This window comes from Carcharodon carcharias, chromosome 10 (genome assembly GCF_017639515.1).
Source record: "Carcharodon carcharias isolate sCarCar2 chromosome 10, sCarCar2.pri, whole genome shotgun sequence".
NCBI classification, from domain to species: domain Eukaryota; kingdom Metazoa; phylum Chordata; class Chondrichthyes; order Lamniformes; family Lamnidae; genus Carcharodon; species Carcharodon carcharias.
In genome coordinates this window covers 67,626,281-67,643,554 of record NC_054476.1, presented here as the reverse complement: position 1 = coordinate 67,643,554, position 17,274 = coordinate 67,626,281, and the positions used below count along the sequence as shown (strand labels likewise).

General features: G+C 41.9%; 1 protein-coding gene across 2 annotated transcripts in view; it reads right to left on the bottom strand.

The window, feature by feature from the left end:
• Positions 1 to 1,560: 1,560 nt before the first annotated feature.
• zmp:0000001167 (protein phosphatase 1 regulatory subunit 12A) overlaps positions 1,561 to 17,274 on the bottom strand; it is a 188,428-nt gene continuing 172,714 nt past the window's right edge. For both annotated transcript variants that reach the window (XM_041198067.1, XM_041198068.1), the window contains 5 exons: positions 16,290 to 16,419; positions 15,408 to 15,512; positions 10,444 to 10,494; positions 4,936 to 4,986; positions 1,561 to 4,839 (listed from right to left, as the gene is read on the bottom strand). In XM_041198067.1, the coding sequence (XP_041054001.1) occupies positions 4,753 to 4,839; positions 4,936 to 4,986; positions 10,444 to 10,494; positions 15,408 to 15,512; positions 16,290 to 16,419 (424 nt within the window). In that variant the 3' untranslated portion in view covers positions 1,561 to 4,752. The remainder of the gene's footprint in view (positions 4,840 to 4,935; positions 4,987 to 10,443; positions 10,495 to 15,407; positions 15,513 to 16,289; positions 16,420 to 17,274) is intronic.

The following is a 17,274-nucleotide window of genomic DNA, read 5'->3' as shown; positions in this document are numbered from 1 at the left end:
AGATATCCTTAAAACTCTCAGACAAGGATCTGCCAGGATCCAGGAGAGGGAGAGCAGCTATAGGTAACAAGGTGCTGTGGTTCACCACACAGGAATGTGGGTGGGAGCTCATGCTTGGATTGAAAAGACAGAATTCTTTAGGAGTTAAACTGAAGCTGGAAAATTCGTATAGCTTGAGCTAGAGGAAGAATCTCTGGGGGAACTAAGAATCACCTTGGGCTGGTTCTGGGAAAACTGAATGTTGCCTGAAATGTCTGTGTAAAGTGTATCTGTGAAGTATGTTTTCGGTTGTGTTAAAAAATGGGGAATGTACTATTATGTGGTTTAAAGTACAAGTTGCTTATAAATATAGTTTAATCAGAAGTGTTTTTAGTCTTTTGTTACAGTAAAAGTCTTAAAACCTGAAATCTTATTATCTCATCCTTTCAGCTGCTAACTGGGAGGTCAACTTTCTTTTTAGAAGTTACATCCAAGAGTGAGGGTTAGGGTTTAAGACTGAGGACTGGGAGGCCGAAATCCCAAATTGATATCCAGGTCTGAGAGGGAGGGCGGGGAAAGACAGTAAATGCTGTGTTTTAACAAGGACTGAGAGTGGGAATTCAGGGACCCGACAGTCAAGGTTGGGTACAAAAGTGAAAGGCGATTCAAAGTGAAGGTTGTGTTTGATGGTGAGGATTAAATCTGATGGTAAAGCCGAGCCAAACAGCTCTAGAAAACTCAGAGAATGTCACCACAAGCTTGCCTCGTTTCATATTTACCAACAGCAAAACAACTTTTAACCATTGGTTGACGTGGATTGGTGAGCAACAATTTTCTTTTAAATATTAACATACAAATGTACAAGAATATAAAGTTTACATTTGAAAGGAAGGTGAAATATATAGAATTGGTTTCAAACACATCTGTGGCTTTTATACAATAAGACATTGTGCAATTTGTAGGCAAGCATATAGGAAAGTTACTTATACATTATTGCATTTAAGATAAAACTCAGCATTATTGCACAAGTGATGGAGTACGTGTACTGTGTTTACCCATCAGGTACACACAGTGTGAAGGAAGCCCCTGACCTATTCCTGCTCCCCTTTACTAAATGTACGGATCTATACTCCACCTTCAATTTCAAGAGGCTAATGGCTATAAACAGGTAAGCACTGAGAGCTGTGCATGAGCAGACTAGCCATGACAGACAAGGAAAAAAATACTTCCATCCCATTATTGAGCTATTTCACACACTCTCAGCACCTTCACTAAAACAGTGCCAATTTGTTTGGTTTCATTCTGTTATTTGGCAAGTACACAAGGACAGTCATCTTCCCAGCAGTATAAATAAAAGATTAGCAAGATCATAGTTAATGTAAAAGCAAAATATGTGGATGCTGGAAATCTGAAATATAAACAGAAAATGCTGGAAAAACTGAGCAGGTCTGGCAGTATCTGTGGAGAGAGAAACAGAGTTAATGTTTTGAGTCCACTCTGAAAAAGAATCATATGGACTTGAAATGTTAGCTCTGTTTCTCTCTCCACAGATGCTGCCAGGCCTGCTGAGTTTTTCCAGCTTTTACTGATTTTATTTCATAATTATTGTAACCCATTTGCTAAGGACTTCAAAAACTCTGGCATTTAGTCACACTTTGTTCCTTGGTATTGACACATTAAGTCTGTGATATTAAATGATTCAGTCCCCCTCTGCACTCTGTAAATGTGCCACACAATAGTCATACACTCCCTCTTTTAATGAACTCAATAATCTAACGTCACAGATTCTGGCTATTCCAACTCTTGTTGATCCCAACATGTATACAAAAGTGATATATTCTGGAAAAAATATTTGCTGTAATCAGTGAACAGTGAGCTAATTGAGACCATTTCCCTGAACCCAAGGACCTCTTGAATGTTGGGATCTCTCAGCCAAGCTGAGCCTAATCTCTTGCTGCTTAAGTCTACTAGCAGATCATGCACAGTGCAGAAAGATTATGAGCGTTCCAACTTATTGTGAGAAGACAGCAGCCAATGAATGAACAAAAGATAAGGACTTATTAGATGAAAATTTAGGAAAGTCCTCAAAGTCTGAGTGCTGTGGACAAATGTAGATAACTGGGGGTTGCAAATGTACGGGTGTTACATTAAGGCAGAAATGCCCGATCTTTTTCATAGTTTGTAATCCAAGCTGATCCTCAGAAGTGAAAATACAACACTCTTAATTTCCTGAGACACCTAGCCAAAGGATAGAAGTTTACAGAAGTGCCAGGGTATGCTTGGTCACTAAATTTCATACATTGATTACCATTCTGTTTGCAATGAGAGATTCCTCAGTGTAAGTGAGTGTTTGCTTGGATACTTACGACAAAGAGATCAGGAAAGATCATGTTCAACTGAAGGGAATGCCAATGACTGCAAAGTTAGAGCTTTTTTGTTTTTAAGGTGCAGAGAGAAACAGCAGGGGTTTAAATATTTCTCAGGAACGCCTGCACTAAACCTACTAAAATGGTTTGCTGGCTATGCAGTTTGTCTGTGGTTTAGCAAGATGTAACCTGTGATCTATACATCTTCAAAAGGAAGAATTTAGACAATTGTGTCCTTGACTAGATTTTAATGTTAAACAATCTTTTTGCTCGAATTCATGACCATTCTAATCAAATCACTGTACCAGTTAGGTTGCAATTTCTAGCAGAAGTGAGGCCTAGTGATGAGGGAACTCACCCAGTGTAAGCAAGACATCAATTTGGATAATAGGCCACTAAACTCCTATCACAGATATTTACATAGTTTGAAAAAAAAAGTCTCACTTATGTTCTACTTCTCAAGTGTCAGCCTGGCTCAATTGGTAGCATTCTTGTCTGTGTCAGAGGGTTCTGAGTTCAAACTCAGGATTTGAGAATATAGGCTGACAGTCTGATGCAGCAGTGAGTGCTGCACTGTCAATGAGCCATCCCCAGAATGAGAAGCTGAATCAAAAAAAAAAACTTGCCCATTCCAGTGGATCAGGTGGAGGTTAAGATCCCATAGTACTTTTCTGGTGCCCTGATCAACGTTCTTTCCTCAGCTAACACTAGAAGCAGATTAACTAGTTAATTCTCTGGTTAATGTTTTTAGGATCTTCCTATGTCTTCAACAATAATCATTGTATTTTAAGATGTTTCGGAGGGAAGTGAAAAGGTGCTATAGAAATCTAATCTATCTTGCTAGTGGAACAATATCAGAGTAACAGCCACAATAATCTAGAGATTTTCTTTGCAAGAGCACCACAAGTTTGAGCTTTTATGTCAGCACCAGTATAGTAGGCTGTATTATAAGAGGATCTGTAAAATATACTACCTCATTGTAAACAGACATATTTCTTTGGTACCACGGCACTTTACATTCTGATAGCTATGTTTATATTGCTCATTCTACTATTTTTTTCCTTTCACAAGGAAATTGGAAAGTGCTGACTGTATGAAATTGCTTTTTTTTGGTACAGGATACAGGAAAGACCTGAGAAGATTTATTTTTGGCAAGAGAGGGGCAGAAGAGAGATTTTAAAATTGGAGGCAGCTACATTAAAACTGGGGAGGGATCAAAAACCAAAAAAAACTGCTGAGAGGAGGAAGAAAAATGTAGTGCAATTCCAATTCGCAGAGCTTGCAAGCTGAACTCAGTGAGAAAACTCTGCCCATGCACTCTATGTACAGCTTTTAACCCTTTATACCTCCCACTCAAAAAATGGCCAGTTTTGACAATCAGCAGTAGCAGCTCTGCCTGGCCCCAATGACATTGCGACATGTTTCACAATCTCTTCATGTTAAGATGATTTCTTCAACAGTTGCTACTCAAACAAGCCAGTGTTAGCTAACACCCACATAGCAGAGTCTAAATAATTATTCTGATGTTGAACTATTTTTAACTGCACCTCATTGTATATCACTGCCTGTGTTCTATCCCCTCATGTTGAAAAGTAATCCTCAATGGCTGTCTGTCTCTTTCTTTACCACCCCTCTTGAAAGCAACAGAGCTAAGAACCATCTATATCTTTGCAGACTGGGTCATGAATCTAAGTGCTGTCATATTTGAGGCGAAGGATGCTGGGCAAGGCTGTGAGGTCTTAATTGCCTTTGCTCAGTTTACCATTCTGATAAAACAGCCTGCAGAAGATAACACTGAACAATTCTGCAAGGCTGAAATCTTAAGTGGCGTGTGCTATCTAGAAACTGGTGAGGCTTTTGGTAAATTCATTTTGGCAGAAGATCAAAAGAATACTGGAGTAATTTTAAAAATGGCTTTAAAACTTGTTCTGTTCCACTCCCTTATAAAACAACCCAATATGAAGAGTCTGCCAAGCAGGACTGGCTTGCTCTGTCTCTCCAACAGACCACTGAAACATCCATTTCTTCAGCTGCCCTTGAACCACGAGGGCGAAGCAAGCACCTTCATCACCAAAGTCATGTGAATGAAAAATGGCCTTGTGTGCTGAGTGGAGCAGTTGTAATCATCATGGCCTCCCATTATAAACCATTCCTCACAGGAGTGCTGTTCCTTAGCAGCGTGTTTATGCAGGTACTAGTTACGAGCGTCACTTATAGAGTTCAATGACATGCCTTTCCAAACTACCCAGGGGCAGTAGTCCAGGTGCTACTGTAACAGCAATAGGCGTGGCTTGATTAGCATTCCCTCCAGATAGAGAAGGTGAGGCAAGCGTCTAGACATGGAGACCAGTGGCAGTACATCCCATCACTCCAGAAAGCTTTGTGCAAGTGTTGAAGTGAAGGCTAGTTACTTGGAGAGTTTGCTGATAACACGAATCAGTGCACCATTTTCATCCTTCAGTCTCTGATTGTCAGCTCTCAAATCTGTTAAAACCTGAATTGATATTAAAAAAAACCTTATGTTTAGGGTACTTTAACAGGACTTCTTTTATTTTAGACCAAATATGCTACAGGAAAAAAAACCTCAAACCTTTAATTCCTCCTCCAGTTCTGAAATTCTTCTTTCTAAAGCTTTCCGCTCCTGTTAAAAGAAGTCTGAATCAATATAGAGGCATGAATAGCACAGAGTCAATATGTAGTATTGTAAAATAAAGGCTGTTCAAGCTCACTGTGTCTTTGTGTGGTCTTAGCTCTTCAATTAGAATTACTTATGCCCTTGCACCATAAAATCTATATATTGTTCCTTTCAAATATTTATCCAATTTCCTTTTAAATTACCTGCCAGTTTCTGTCTTGACTGTCTTGTGGTAAAGTATTGCATATTTAATATCTCCCTTCAATCATCTACTGATAAGCCTTAATCTAAACCTATCCGTACCAACCAATGGGAAAGATCTATCACAATTTGTCCTCTCAAAAACTTTGATCATTTTGAAAAGCTATAATAGGTCCACCTAACAGGTTTTCCACCGAAAAAGGCTGAATATCTTCAACTTTCTTCAGAACAAAACACCTCTTTCGATTATTATTGAGGTGAATCCTTGTTGTTCTTTTTCTATAACTCCTTTCTATAGCAGGATGCCCAGAACTGCACATATTACACAGAATCTCACAATCTTTACAGTGCACAAGGCGGCCATTCGGTCCATCAAGTCTGCATTGGTTCTCCAAAAGAGCATTCTACCTAATTCCACTCCTCTGCCTTATCAACATAACCTTGCACATTCTTTCTTTTCAGATAGCAATCCAATTCCCTTTTAAATACCTCAATCGAACCTGCCTCCACCATCTTCTCAGGAAGTTCATTCCAGACTCCAACCACCCTCTGGATGAAAAAAAATTTCCTCACAATCACTATTACTCCTTTTGCTGATTATTTTGAATCTGTGCCCTCTAGTTTTTGATGCTGTCTTGAGTGGGAACAGTTTCTCACCATTTACCCTGTCTGTACCCCTCAGGATCTTGAATGCCCCTATCAAGTCTCCTCTCAACCTTCTTTTCTCCAAGGAAAAATGTCCCAACCTCTCCAATCTATCTTCATAGCCACAGTTCTTTATTCCTAGAATCATTCTTGTGAATCTCCTCTGTACTCTCTCCAATGCCTTCACATCCTTCCTCAAGTATGGTGCCAGAACTGGACACAGTAGTCCAGATGACACTAACTAGTGTCTTATACAAATTCAACATGAACTCCTTACTCTTGTAATTAACACTCCTATCAATAAAGCCTAAGTTACCATAAGCTTTATTAACTGCTCTCTCAACATGCCCTGCCATCTTCAATGACTTATATACATACACACTAAGGTCTCTCTGTTCCTGCACCTCCTTTAGAGTTGCTCCCTTTATTTTGTACAGTATCTCCATATTCTTCCAGCCAAAATGAATCACCTCATGCTTCTCTGCATTGGACTTCACCTGCCACTTCTCCGCTCAATCCGCAAACATATCTATGTCCTTTTGAAGTTCACAACAATCCTCATCACAGTTGACGGTGTTTCCAATCTTCGTATCATCTGCAAATTTTAAAATCATGCCCTGCACACCATTGTCTAGGTCATTAATATATATCAGGAAGAGCAAGGGTCCCAACCCTGGCCCCTGGGGAATGCCACCACAAACCTTCCTCCAATCTGAAAAACAGCCATTTATCACTACTCTCTGTTTCCTGACACTCAGCCAATTTCTTATCCAAGTGCCTACTTTCCCTTTTGTTCCATGACATAGAATTTTGCTCACAAGTCTGTTGTGGGGCACTGTAACAAAACCTTTTGAAAATCCATATACAGCGCATCAGCAGTATTGCTCTTATCAAGCTTCTTGGTTACCTCCTCAAAAAACTCCAGTACATGACAATTAACTGTGACCTTATCAAATTTCTTGTACAAATTCAACATCAATTTCTTGCTTTTAAACTTAGATCCTCAATATATAAATTGGGAAGAGACAGTGGCATAGTGGTAATGTCAATGGATTAATAATCCAGAGGCCCAGGCTAATCCTGTGGGGACACAGGTTCAAAATTCATCATGACAGCTGGTGGAATTTAAATTCAATTATATATTTTTTAAATTTATTTGTTCATGGGATGTTGTTAGGCAGTTTTTGTTGCCCATCCCTAGGTGTCCTTGTTCAGAGGGCAATTTTAAGAATCATATTGCTGTGGGTCTGAAGTCACACATAGGCCAGACCAGGTAAGGATGGCAGATTTCCTCCCCTAAAGGGCATTAATGAACCAGATGGGTTTTTATGACAATCTGCAACGGTTTCAAGGTCATCATCAGATTTCCAGATTTTTATTGAATTTAAATTTCGCCATCTGCCGTGGTGGGATTCTAACCCGGGTCCCCAGAGCGTTACCCTGGATCACTGGAATACCAGTCAGTGACAATACCACTATGCCACAACTCAAAATGGAATTGAAAAGCTAGCATCAGTAATGATGATGTAAAAACCCATCTGGTTCACGAATGTTCTTTAGGGAAGGCCTACATGTGACTCCAGATCCACAGAATGTGGCTGACATTGAACTACCCTCTGCAGTGGCCTAGCAAACCATTCAGTTCCAGGGCAACTAGGGATGGGCAACAAATGCTGGCCTTGCCAGCGATAACCACATCCCATGAAATAAAGAAAAATAACATAATCCCATTTCTCGCTCTTGATGACGTTTTCTATTTATTCTCCAACTTTGAAAGATCTCCAAGTGTACATCATTCTGTATCTCCATTCTGAAAATGTTATCATTCAGGATATATTTATTCTCTTAAATCTCTCTTTGTTGAACTAGATTTACTACCTACCTTCTCACCTATTTATGCCCTCCTGCATTTTTTATTGTAGTTTGCCATGTCTCCTAATTTAGAGTAATTTGTAAGTTTAAATATTATTCCCATGCCCAAATCACTTATGTTTTTTTTATTCATTTACGGGATGTGGGCATCGTTGGCTGGGCCAGGATTTATTGCCCATCCCTAATTGCCTTTGAAGTGGTGGTGGTGAGCTGCATTCTTGACCTGCTGCAGTCCATGTGGTGTAGGTACACCTTCAGTGCAATTAAGGAGGGAGTTCCAGGATTTGACCCAGCAACAGTGAAGGAACGGTGATATATTTCCAAGTCAGGGTGGTGAGTGACTTGGATGAGAACTTCCAGGTGGTAGTGTTCCCATGTATCCGCTGCCCTTGCCTTTCTAGATGGTAGTGGTTGTGGGTTTGGAAGGTGCTGCCTAAGCAGCCTTGGTGAGCTTCTGCAGTGCAACTTGTAGACTGAACACACTGCTGCCACTGTTTGTCACTGGTGGAGGGAGTGAATGTTTGGGAAAGGGGTGCCAATCAAGTGGGCTGCTTTGTCCTGGATGGTGTCAAGCTTCTTGAGTGTTACTGGAGCTGCATTCATCCAGGTAAGTGGAGAGTATTCCATCACACTCCTGACTTGTGCCTTATAGATGGTGGACAGGTTTTGGGGAATCAGGTGAGTTACTTGCTGCAGGATTCCTAGCCCCTGACCTGCTTTTGTAGCCACAGTATTATTTTGGCTAGTCCAATTCAGTTTCTGGTCAATGATAACCCCAGGATGTTGACAGTGGAGGATTCAGCGATGGTAATGCATTGAATGTCAAGGGGCAATAGTTAGATGCTCTCTTGTTGGAGATGGTCATTGTCAGGCACTTGTGTGGTGTGAATGTAACTTGCCACTTGTCAGCCCAAACCTGAATATTGTCCAGGTCTTGCTACATTTGGACATGGACTGCTTCAGAATTGGAGGAGTCGCGAATGGTGCTGAACATTGCAATCATCAGTGAAAATCCTCACTTCTGACCTTATGATGGAAGGTCATTGATGAAGCACCTAAAGATGATTGGGCCTGTGACACTACCCTGAGGAACACCTGCAGTGATGCCCTGGAGCTGAGATGACTGACCTCCAAAAATCACAACCATCTTCCTTCGTGCTAGGTATGGTTCCAACCAGTGGAGAGATTCCCCCGATTCCCACTGACTCCAGTTTTGCTAGGGCTTCTTGATGCCATACTCGGTCAAATGCTGCCTTGATGTCAAGGTTAGTTACTCTCACTTTACCTCTGGAGTTCAGCTCTTTTGTCCATGTTTGAACCAAGGCTGTTATGAGGTCAGAAGCTGAGTGACCCTGGCGGAACCCAAACTGAGCATCAGTGAGCAGGTTCTTGCTAAGCAAGCGCCGCTTGGTAGCACTGTTGGTGACACCCTCCATCACTTGACTGATGATTTGAGAATGAGGTACACCATTCATTATATCTTGCTAATCTAAAAAAGTATCCACATCCTTCCTGCTCTATCCCTTCATCTATATCATTTTACCTTTAATATCAGCTATAATCTTTGTTTCAGAACCTTTTAACCATTTCTGTCCACAAAAATGTTTTAGAAGAATCTAATGGTTCTGCATTCACCAAAGTTTAAAAGCCCCTCAGAGGAGTTAAAATGGCTAATGAGCCAACTTTGATGTGTCCCCAGAGGCTATAAACAATAAGCAGCTTCTTGGCTTGTCTCAATATAGGGTGACCTCTGCCAGTATCTTTTTACCTGAAATTCTTCAGCAGAGAGGCGCTTTCAGCCTGACTGTCTTTTTCCATTCGTTCTTGGCTTGAGTGTCATTGGCAAAGTCAGCATTTGTTGTCCATCCCCCTAATTGCCCTTGGTGTTGAGTCACCTTCTTGAACTGCTGCGTATATGGGGTGTAGGTATACCCACAGTGCTGTTAGGGAGAAGTCCCAGGATTTTGAGCTGGCTACAATGAAGGAATGAAGATATAATGAAGGATGGTGTGTGACTTGGTGTGACACTTGCAGGTGCTGGTGTTCCCAAGTGCCTGCTGTCTTTGTCCTTCGATGTGGTAGAGTTGCGGGTTTGGAAGGTGCTGTTGAAGGAGCCGTGGTGAGTTGCTGCAGTGTGCCTCGTAGATGATACAAACGGCTGCCACTGTGGGCTGGTGGTGGGGAGAGTGAATGTTTAAGGCTGATCAAGCGGGTTGCTTTGTCCGGGATGGTGTTGAGCTTCTTGAGTGTTGTTGGAGCTGCACTCATCCAGGTAAGTGGAGATTATTCCATCACACTCCTGACTTGTGCCTTGTTGATGGTGGACAGGTTTTGGGGAGTCAGAAGGTGAGTTACTTACCACAGAATTCCCAGCCTCTGACCTGCACTTGTGGCCACAATATTTATATGGCTGGTCCAGTTCAAATGTGGTTTGAAACAGATTCACAAACAACATTTTCTATTCTCATGTAATAGTCCTGACCTGAAATGTTAACTCTGTTCCTCTCTCTCCACAGATGCTGCCAGACCTGCAGAGTATTTCCAGCATTTTGTTTTAATTTCAGGTTTTCAACATTCATAGTATTTTGCTTTTGTTTTTCTATTCTTATTCCTAGCATTACCTCAAACTCTGTATTGTTCCCAGAATTACTAAATGTCAATATTATCTATCACCATGTGCCCATTCTCAGAATTATTTGTGCTCTGCACCCATTCCCAGAATTAATTTGGAGATCCTGTACTCACTTTCTTCTCCATCTCCAGATGGGCAGTCCTGTCTGCAAATCTTTCTTGCATCTAACAAACCAAAACAGAAATAGACAGATCAAAAAATGTCATGTTGCAAATAGTGAGTATGAGAGCAGAGTCATCTCTATTTAATGGGTGATGAGGGGGAGTGAGGACAGAGAGTGTGTTGCCAGTATAATTCCATTCTCTAGCTGATATAACATGCATGGATTGGGTGCACAAGGGAGAAAAACAATGGCAGGGGCCTTCACCAAATCTGCTTGCCTTACAGCTTGTACACAAAGAGCACTACTATACCTACCATGTGAATGGGGCATTTTTTGCCTTCATAACTTGTCCAAAGGAAGACAAACATCACCAAAAAGTGAAAAAGAAAGCCTTCTACTTATAAAGCGCCTTTCATGACCTCAGGACATCCCGAAGCCAATTAAGCAGTTCTGACATAGAGTAACTATTGTAATGTAGGAAGGTCCCACAAACGCCAATGCGATGGTGACCAGATAACCTGTTTTAGTGATTCAGTTGAAGAACAAATATTGTCCAAGACAACGAGCAGAACACCTCCTTTCTTCCGCAATTAGCACTGTGGGATCTTTTTAGTTGAGTTGGCAGGCAGGACCTGAGCTTAACATGTCGTCGGAAAGACAGCACCTCTGAATGTGCAACTCTGCACAGGATTGGCAGCCTAGATTGCACTTAACTCTCTAGAGTGGGACTTGAACCCATATCTTCCTGGTTCGGAGGTGAGAATGCTACCAAGTGAGTTATGGCTGATACCTAAAAGGTTTTTTTTTCCTCCAAAGTGGTAGATTCCTAAAAGTGCTATATTTCACCTATATGGACTCATTTCAACAACGCCATTGCTTATTTGAAAAGGAAATATTGCAGTCATTATCACACAAGTTTCTTGTGGCTATCAGAACTGGGTCATGTAGGTGGACACTAGGTACCCTGGATTCTGCCACAATGCACCATTCTACTTCAGTATGCACTAGGCCCATTCTTATTTCAGGGTTAAAAACAGAAATGGAAAATGCTGAAAATATTCAGCAGGTTAGGCAGCATCCATGGAGTGAAAAACAAAGTTAATATTTCAGTTTATTGAATTTTCATCAGAATTGGGTGTATCAGTGTTTTGATGAAATGTCGTCAACCTGAAACTTGAATGTTCTCTCTCCACAGCTGCTACTGAACCTGCTAAGTATTTCCAGCATTTTCTGTCCTTATTTCAAATTTCTAGCACGCATGGTATTTTGTTCTTTCTTCCAAGTGGTTTGGCCCTGGATAGCTGGATGGAACGATCCAGGGCAACCAAGGACAGCTTGTGATCCCTGGCTGAAGACACCAATGTATTATCCCAGGGCAGCAACTCAGAGAAAATATAATGAGTCATGTACCTGTGCTCGGAGCTGAATAAAACACACTACTGGTCTGCTCAATCAATCCAACCTTTTCCAGGAGTCTAAGAAGGAGTGCTCCTGGACTGTCCAAAAAGCTCTCTACAGTAATGGTCATTTTCTGCATGACTTGACTGTCTGGGGAAGATTATGATAGGACCAAAGAGGATAGAGACATTGGGTGGAATTTTACACCAGTCAATGGATTTTTGAATGCCTGGCTGCATTTTGTGGCCCTGCCCCCACCGCGATGGGGTCATAAAATTCCACCCATGAGGCACAGCCTGTGGATCTTCCAGTTCCAACTAAGTACGCTTGAGAAATCACCAATGATAGCTAAAGAACAATTCATTTAAATTTGCAAGTTCCTCAGCCGATTCCCCATCAGCAGAACAGAGCTTCCTGTGAACTTTCATACCGGAACCATCCAAACTGTGATGCCACACTATATTTCATAGTCAGTCATAGGTTTAAATGAAACCAACACCAAGTTGAAAGACAAATGTGCCATATTTATTGATCAGAAAATTAGTTTAAGAACATAAGAAATAGGGGCAGGAGTAGGCCCTATGGCCCCTCAAGACTGCTCCGCCATTTAACAAGACCACAATTGATCTTTGACCTCAACTGCAATTTCCATTCGATCCCATATCCTTGATCCCTTCAGTACCAAAAATCTATTGATCTCAGCCTTGAGTATATACAATAACTGTGCACCACAGCTCTCTGGGGTAGAGAATTCCAAAGATTCACAATCCTCAGAGCAAAGAGATTTCTCCTCATCTCAGGCTGTCCCCTTATCCTGAGACTATGCCTCCTAGCTCTAGGTCAAGCTTGTCCAACCTTTTCACGTGGGGGGACAAAATTTTTCTGACTTAAGGGGCTGATGAGCAAATTTTGGAAAGATAAGGTTTGGCATAACATTAAACATGAAATTCAAAACTATACCTGAGGTATGAAAAGAAACAACTTGCTGAACAACAAAAACAATGAGGAATAAATAATGATGAGTATTAGAGTGTGATAGGGCGACAGTGTGCTTGCTTGGCTCATTCCCAGTCTCAGGGTGTTCACTCACTCACCCTCACCTACTGTGAAAGTGGATGAGAGTGCATACTGGTGTGTGTGGGTGAGGGTGAATGAGAATCCTGATGCTGGGAGTGAACAAAACTTTGGACACATTCTTCCCTCAACCCCCACCCCCCAACAATGCCCCCCCCCCGCCACCCCCCCCACTCCAGCTGCCTTGCACCCACCAGTCCAGCTTGCCTTGCCCCCACTGCTCCAGCTGTCTCATGCTCTGGACCCTGGAACTTGCCTTGCCACTCTTTTCTGCTCGTCCAATCACAGACTGGTTTCTCTCTGTATTTGCTGAGCCTATCAGCAGCAAATTTGAGATAAATCAGCCTGTGTTTGGATGATCAGCTTTACAGTATTTTCAAATGCAACTCAGTTGAATGTCCAACAAGTTTTGTGGGCCGAGTTCAGAGGCTTCAAGGGCCACAACCCGGCCCATGGGCCATGAGTTGGATAAGCCTGTTATTGACTCTCCAGCCATGAAAAACAGCCTTTCAGTATCTGTCAAGCTCTCTCAGAACCTTATATGTTTCAATGAGATCATTTTTCATTCCTCTAAACTCTAAAGCCTATAGGCCCTTTCTACTTTTGTGTGCACTGGGGGATTTCATTTTTCCAGTGCTTCCCCTTGGTGACAATGAATGATAAGGATCTCTTAATAGTTATCCTACTTCCCTTTCAGGGTGTTAAGGTGGCTTCCTGCTGGCTTTCTTTAAGGACTCCTGTGCTTGTTACCTCCCTCAGAAGGGTAATTGTCCATGTAACAACAGGCACCACTGGTGTTGCCGATTTTGAAAACTGTGTGGCCCCCACTGAATGGAACGGTTATGGGCCAAGGATGAGGAATCCCTGATAAGAACCTCCTGCCATATCCATGCAGAAACTCTGCATCAAGATGCTGTCCAAACTATCTCCCAGTATTGGAATCAGATGAGACTGGCTCAAGGGAATTGTAGCCCAATATCTCCAAGGTAGTGGTTACATCACTCTGATAGTACCTTAAGTCCTCTTAAACCCTAGAGATTCCACAAATTCCAGATTAGACTGTAATTCTGTGATGTAGTCAAAGCACTTCACAGGCACACGCAATAGGTTCCTCCATTGCAGCTGTCAGGTTTTACATAGTTCTTTGCACACTTGTAAAGATCTCTGTGAACCGATGGTGCTCACGAAACAACTTTCTTGTAGGGGCAATTGCTGAATGGCAGAAATTCTGGAACAGCATGAGGCTTTCCCTCCAGTTTACTTCCTGCTCCTCACTACATGGGCTGTAACTCTCACCATGCTCTATCATCATCCTCCAGAGTGGTTGGGTCTGGGCAAATAATCAAGCAGCTGAAGTACTTAACCTGAGAACCATCCTCCTAGATATTTGATGACAGGAAACTTTGCAAGTTGCTGTTAACCCTTCGCTTTACAAGACCCTCACTTCAACTCTAGATCATTGAATCCATTCAAGAAGCCACAGGCATGCCACTTGGGAGACTGGGGATCATAAATCAGATACTGAATTAACTAATTTGTGAAAGTGCACTGTCTTTATCTGTGTCATGTGTGCCTAGGTGTAACATTGTGTTAATTTGAGATAAGTGTGAGAGAATAATAGCCTTTATTTTAAACTCATGGAAGCTTGCTGCTGGATTATTTACTTGGAATACGCACTCCAAGAGTAAGAAAAGACACACCTTGTTCCATACAAAACATACTGACTAGGACAGTAAAGAAACAAACACATTCAGTCCATGAATGGAGATAGACCATAACAATATATTGGAGGAAGGAATTAATGCAACGTTAATTAGAACAGGGTGAGACTGGAGAATGTCATACCCACAGCATAGAGCTCCAGAATTAGTGGTGATGGCTTGCACCAATGTTTGCAGTTATCCTTTAGCTGTCCTCACAGTTTTGATGTTTCTTGTGCAAGCACACAAGTTTCTGTTTCACTACGAGTTATGTCCAACCCTTTCCATTTGAAGGGAATACAAAATTTGTACTATGTGTTCACACACATAAACAGCTAAGTTATGGGAGGTGATCGAAGAAGTTGCGCTATTTCTAAATGAGGAAAGCCTTCGGAGGATGTTGCAGTCTGGGCTGCCTGGGGATGGATGGTTAAGCAGGTGAATGCAGTTTCTTGAACAAAGAGGTCATCCTTCCAGATGAGGAAGAAATTCAAATGAATTATGTTATTTATATTACCTGCTGTATTCCTCCCTACAAATTCCCTTCAAATGAAAAGGGTTGGACATAACTCGTAGTGAAATAGAAACTTGTGTGCTTGCACAAGAAACATCAAAACTGTGAGGGCAGCTAATGCAAACGTTGGTGCAAGACCATCACCACTAATTCTGGAGCTCTATGCTGTGGGTACAACATTCTCCAGTCTTATCCTGATCTAATTAACACTGCATTAATCCCACTGATTCTTAACAGTTAACTCTACCAAGGGCTGCATTCTGTACAGACTGTTCTAATTCAACATACCTGCGTGGCCTTCTCTAACTCCAGCTTTGTCTGTGTGATCTGCATCTGCACCTCCTGCAGCTGGTCTCGTAATTGGATATTTTTTCTTTGAAGCTCTTCGTACAGCTGTTAGAGAAGACAGAGATGAGGCCTTCATTACTTTTCTAGCAATATTTCTGATCAGAAACATCTTCTCCACCTTAACTTTTAGTTCGATACCTCCTGGGCCAATAGATAGTTTTTGTTGGCTGCAGACAATGCGTTGGTAACCACAGTTCATTGTCTGATAAAACCATTGCACTTGCTCCAGTATCTAGTTTAAAGTTGGGGATCAAACCTGGTTGAATGAAGAGTGAGGCTTTACAAGATGATTATGTTTTGGACTGTTTCTTTACTTCAAGGTAAAATGGAAGAATGAGGACAGTCATATGATTTGATATGAGCTCTGCCAAACAAGCCTGTGTTACCATGGTGCTGGGGTGAGGGGGGAGCATGTCAGGCGTTATAGGAGTGTACGTGCCATATTTCGCACCTGAAAACAAAGGCAATAGCAGAAGTGCTGACTGTGGATAGACTTTTGGTCTCTATTTGGACAGAAAAAGAGAGAGGGGGGAGAGGTCTCAAAGAGACAAAAGGCTGCTGCTGGAGTGGTCAGCAGCGAGAGGAAGGCTATATGTCTACCAGGCAGAATGCAGACACGACGATGGTCTCTGGTTGAAGAGCTGCAACCCACGGCACTCTAACTATCGGTTCCTATGGCATTACATCACCAGTCAAAGGAATAAAGAGTTCTGGAAGGGTCTATTAAGACGCAGGACTTTACAGATATAAGAAAGGACAAGGACATGAAGGGGTATAAACATTAGATCTTGAATGAAAATCTGGTCAGAGTTCCAAATTTACCTTTCTGTAGCCTCTCTTATTGGTCTCAACCTCTGCCTGACCTTCTTGAGTAGAATGCAGGCCAGTATCCAGACACAAAGTCACTTCTTTGTTTGACAGATTCCTTTGGCTGCTTCCTGTGATATCTCCCCTGTAAGTGAAGGCAACACAGACAGAAATCAAGCAGCAACTTTTAAACTGCACTTTTTCAACCCAACTTTCATGCCTGTGGAGGCCACTCCCAAATGATAGTGGGTACAGTCACCAGGTACAAAGTGCAATAGCAGTGCTTCCAACTTTGCCAATGCAAGCAACTTGTTGCAGCAAGGTGGACAAAGCACAAGATGCTCCAATTCCATCCGCAAACTTTAGAACTCTACATATTTCCTACTAACACAGGCCTTCTAAAACACCACCACTTTTACTGCCATTTACACCATCAATCTCAATCCCATAATCCATCAGTACTTGCAGCACATGCTAGATTCTCAAACCAATTCTGAAAGAACTTTCAAGCCCATGATCAGATTATGGACTTGACTGTTCTTTCTATTTGCTATTTTCACCTCTTGAAAGCAATCATCTGATTCAGAGCCTGCTGCAGTTCCTCTGTATTAAAAAAACTACGGTCTCAACAAGAGTTCCATTCTAGCTGAACCTCTCATCAGGGTTCAACCATGTACAAACCCTCACCGTTTAGGAAGCCAGCTGAACTCAAGGCTTCAACTGAGATTTCTGTGGGGCTTTCCCTCATTAAATGTGATATAAGGACTACTAGTCACAGACATGGAGATGTTTAAAGCTCCACCATTTCAGACACTACAGAAGGGCTCCTGAAGGCTCAGTGATAAATATATCATCCAGTGTGACCCTGAACCATACAGACCGAGGAGAACCTGTCACAAGATAATGAAGAACGAGGCTATCCAGTCCACATTTGCCCATCCTGTACAATCAGAGTCTGTAATGAGGTAACAATCTTATCCAATGCAGAGGCTGAGATTCT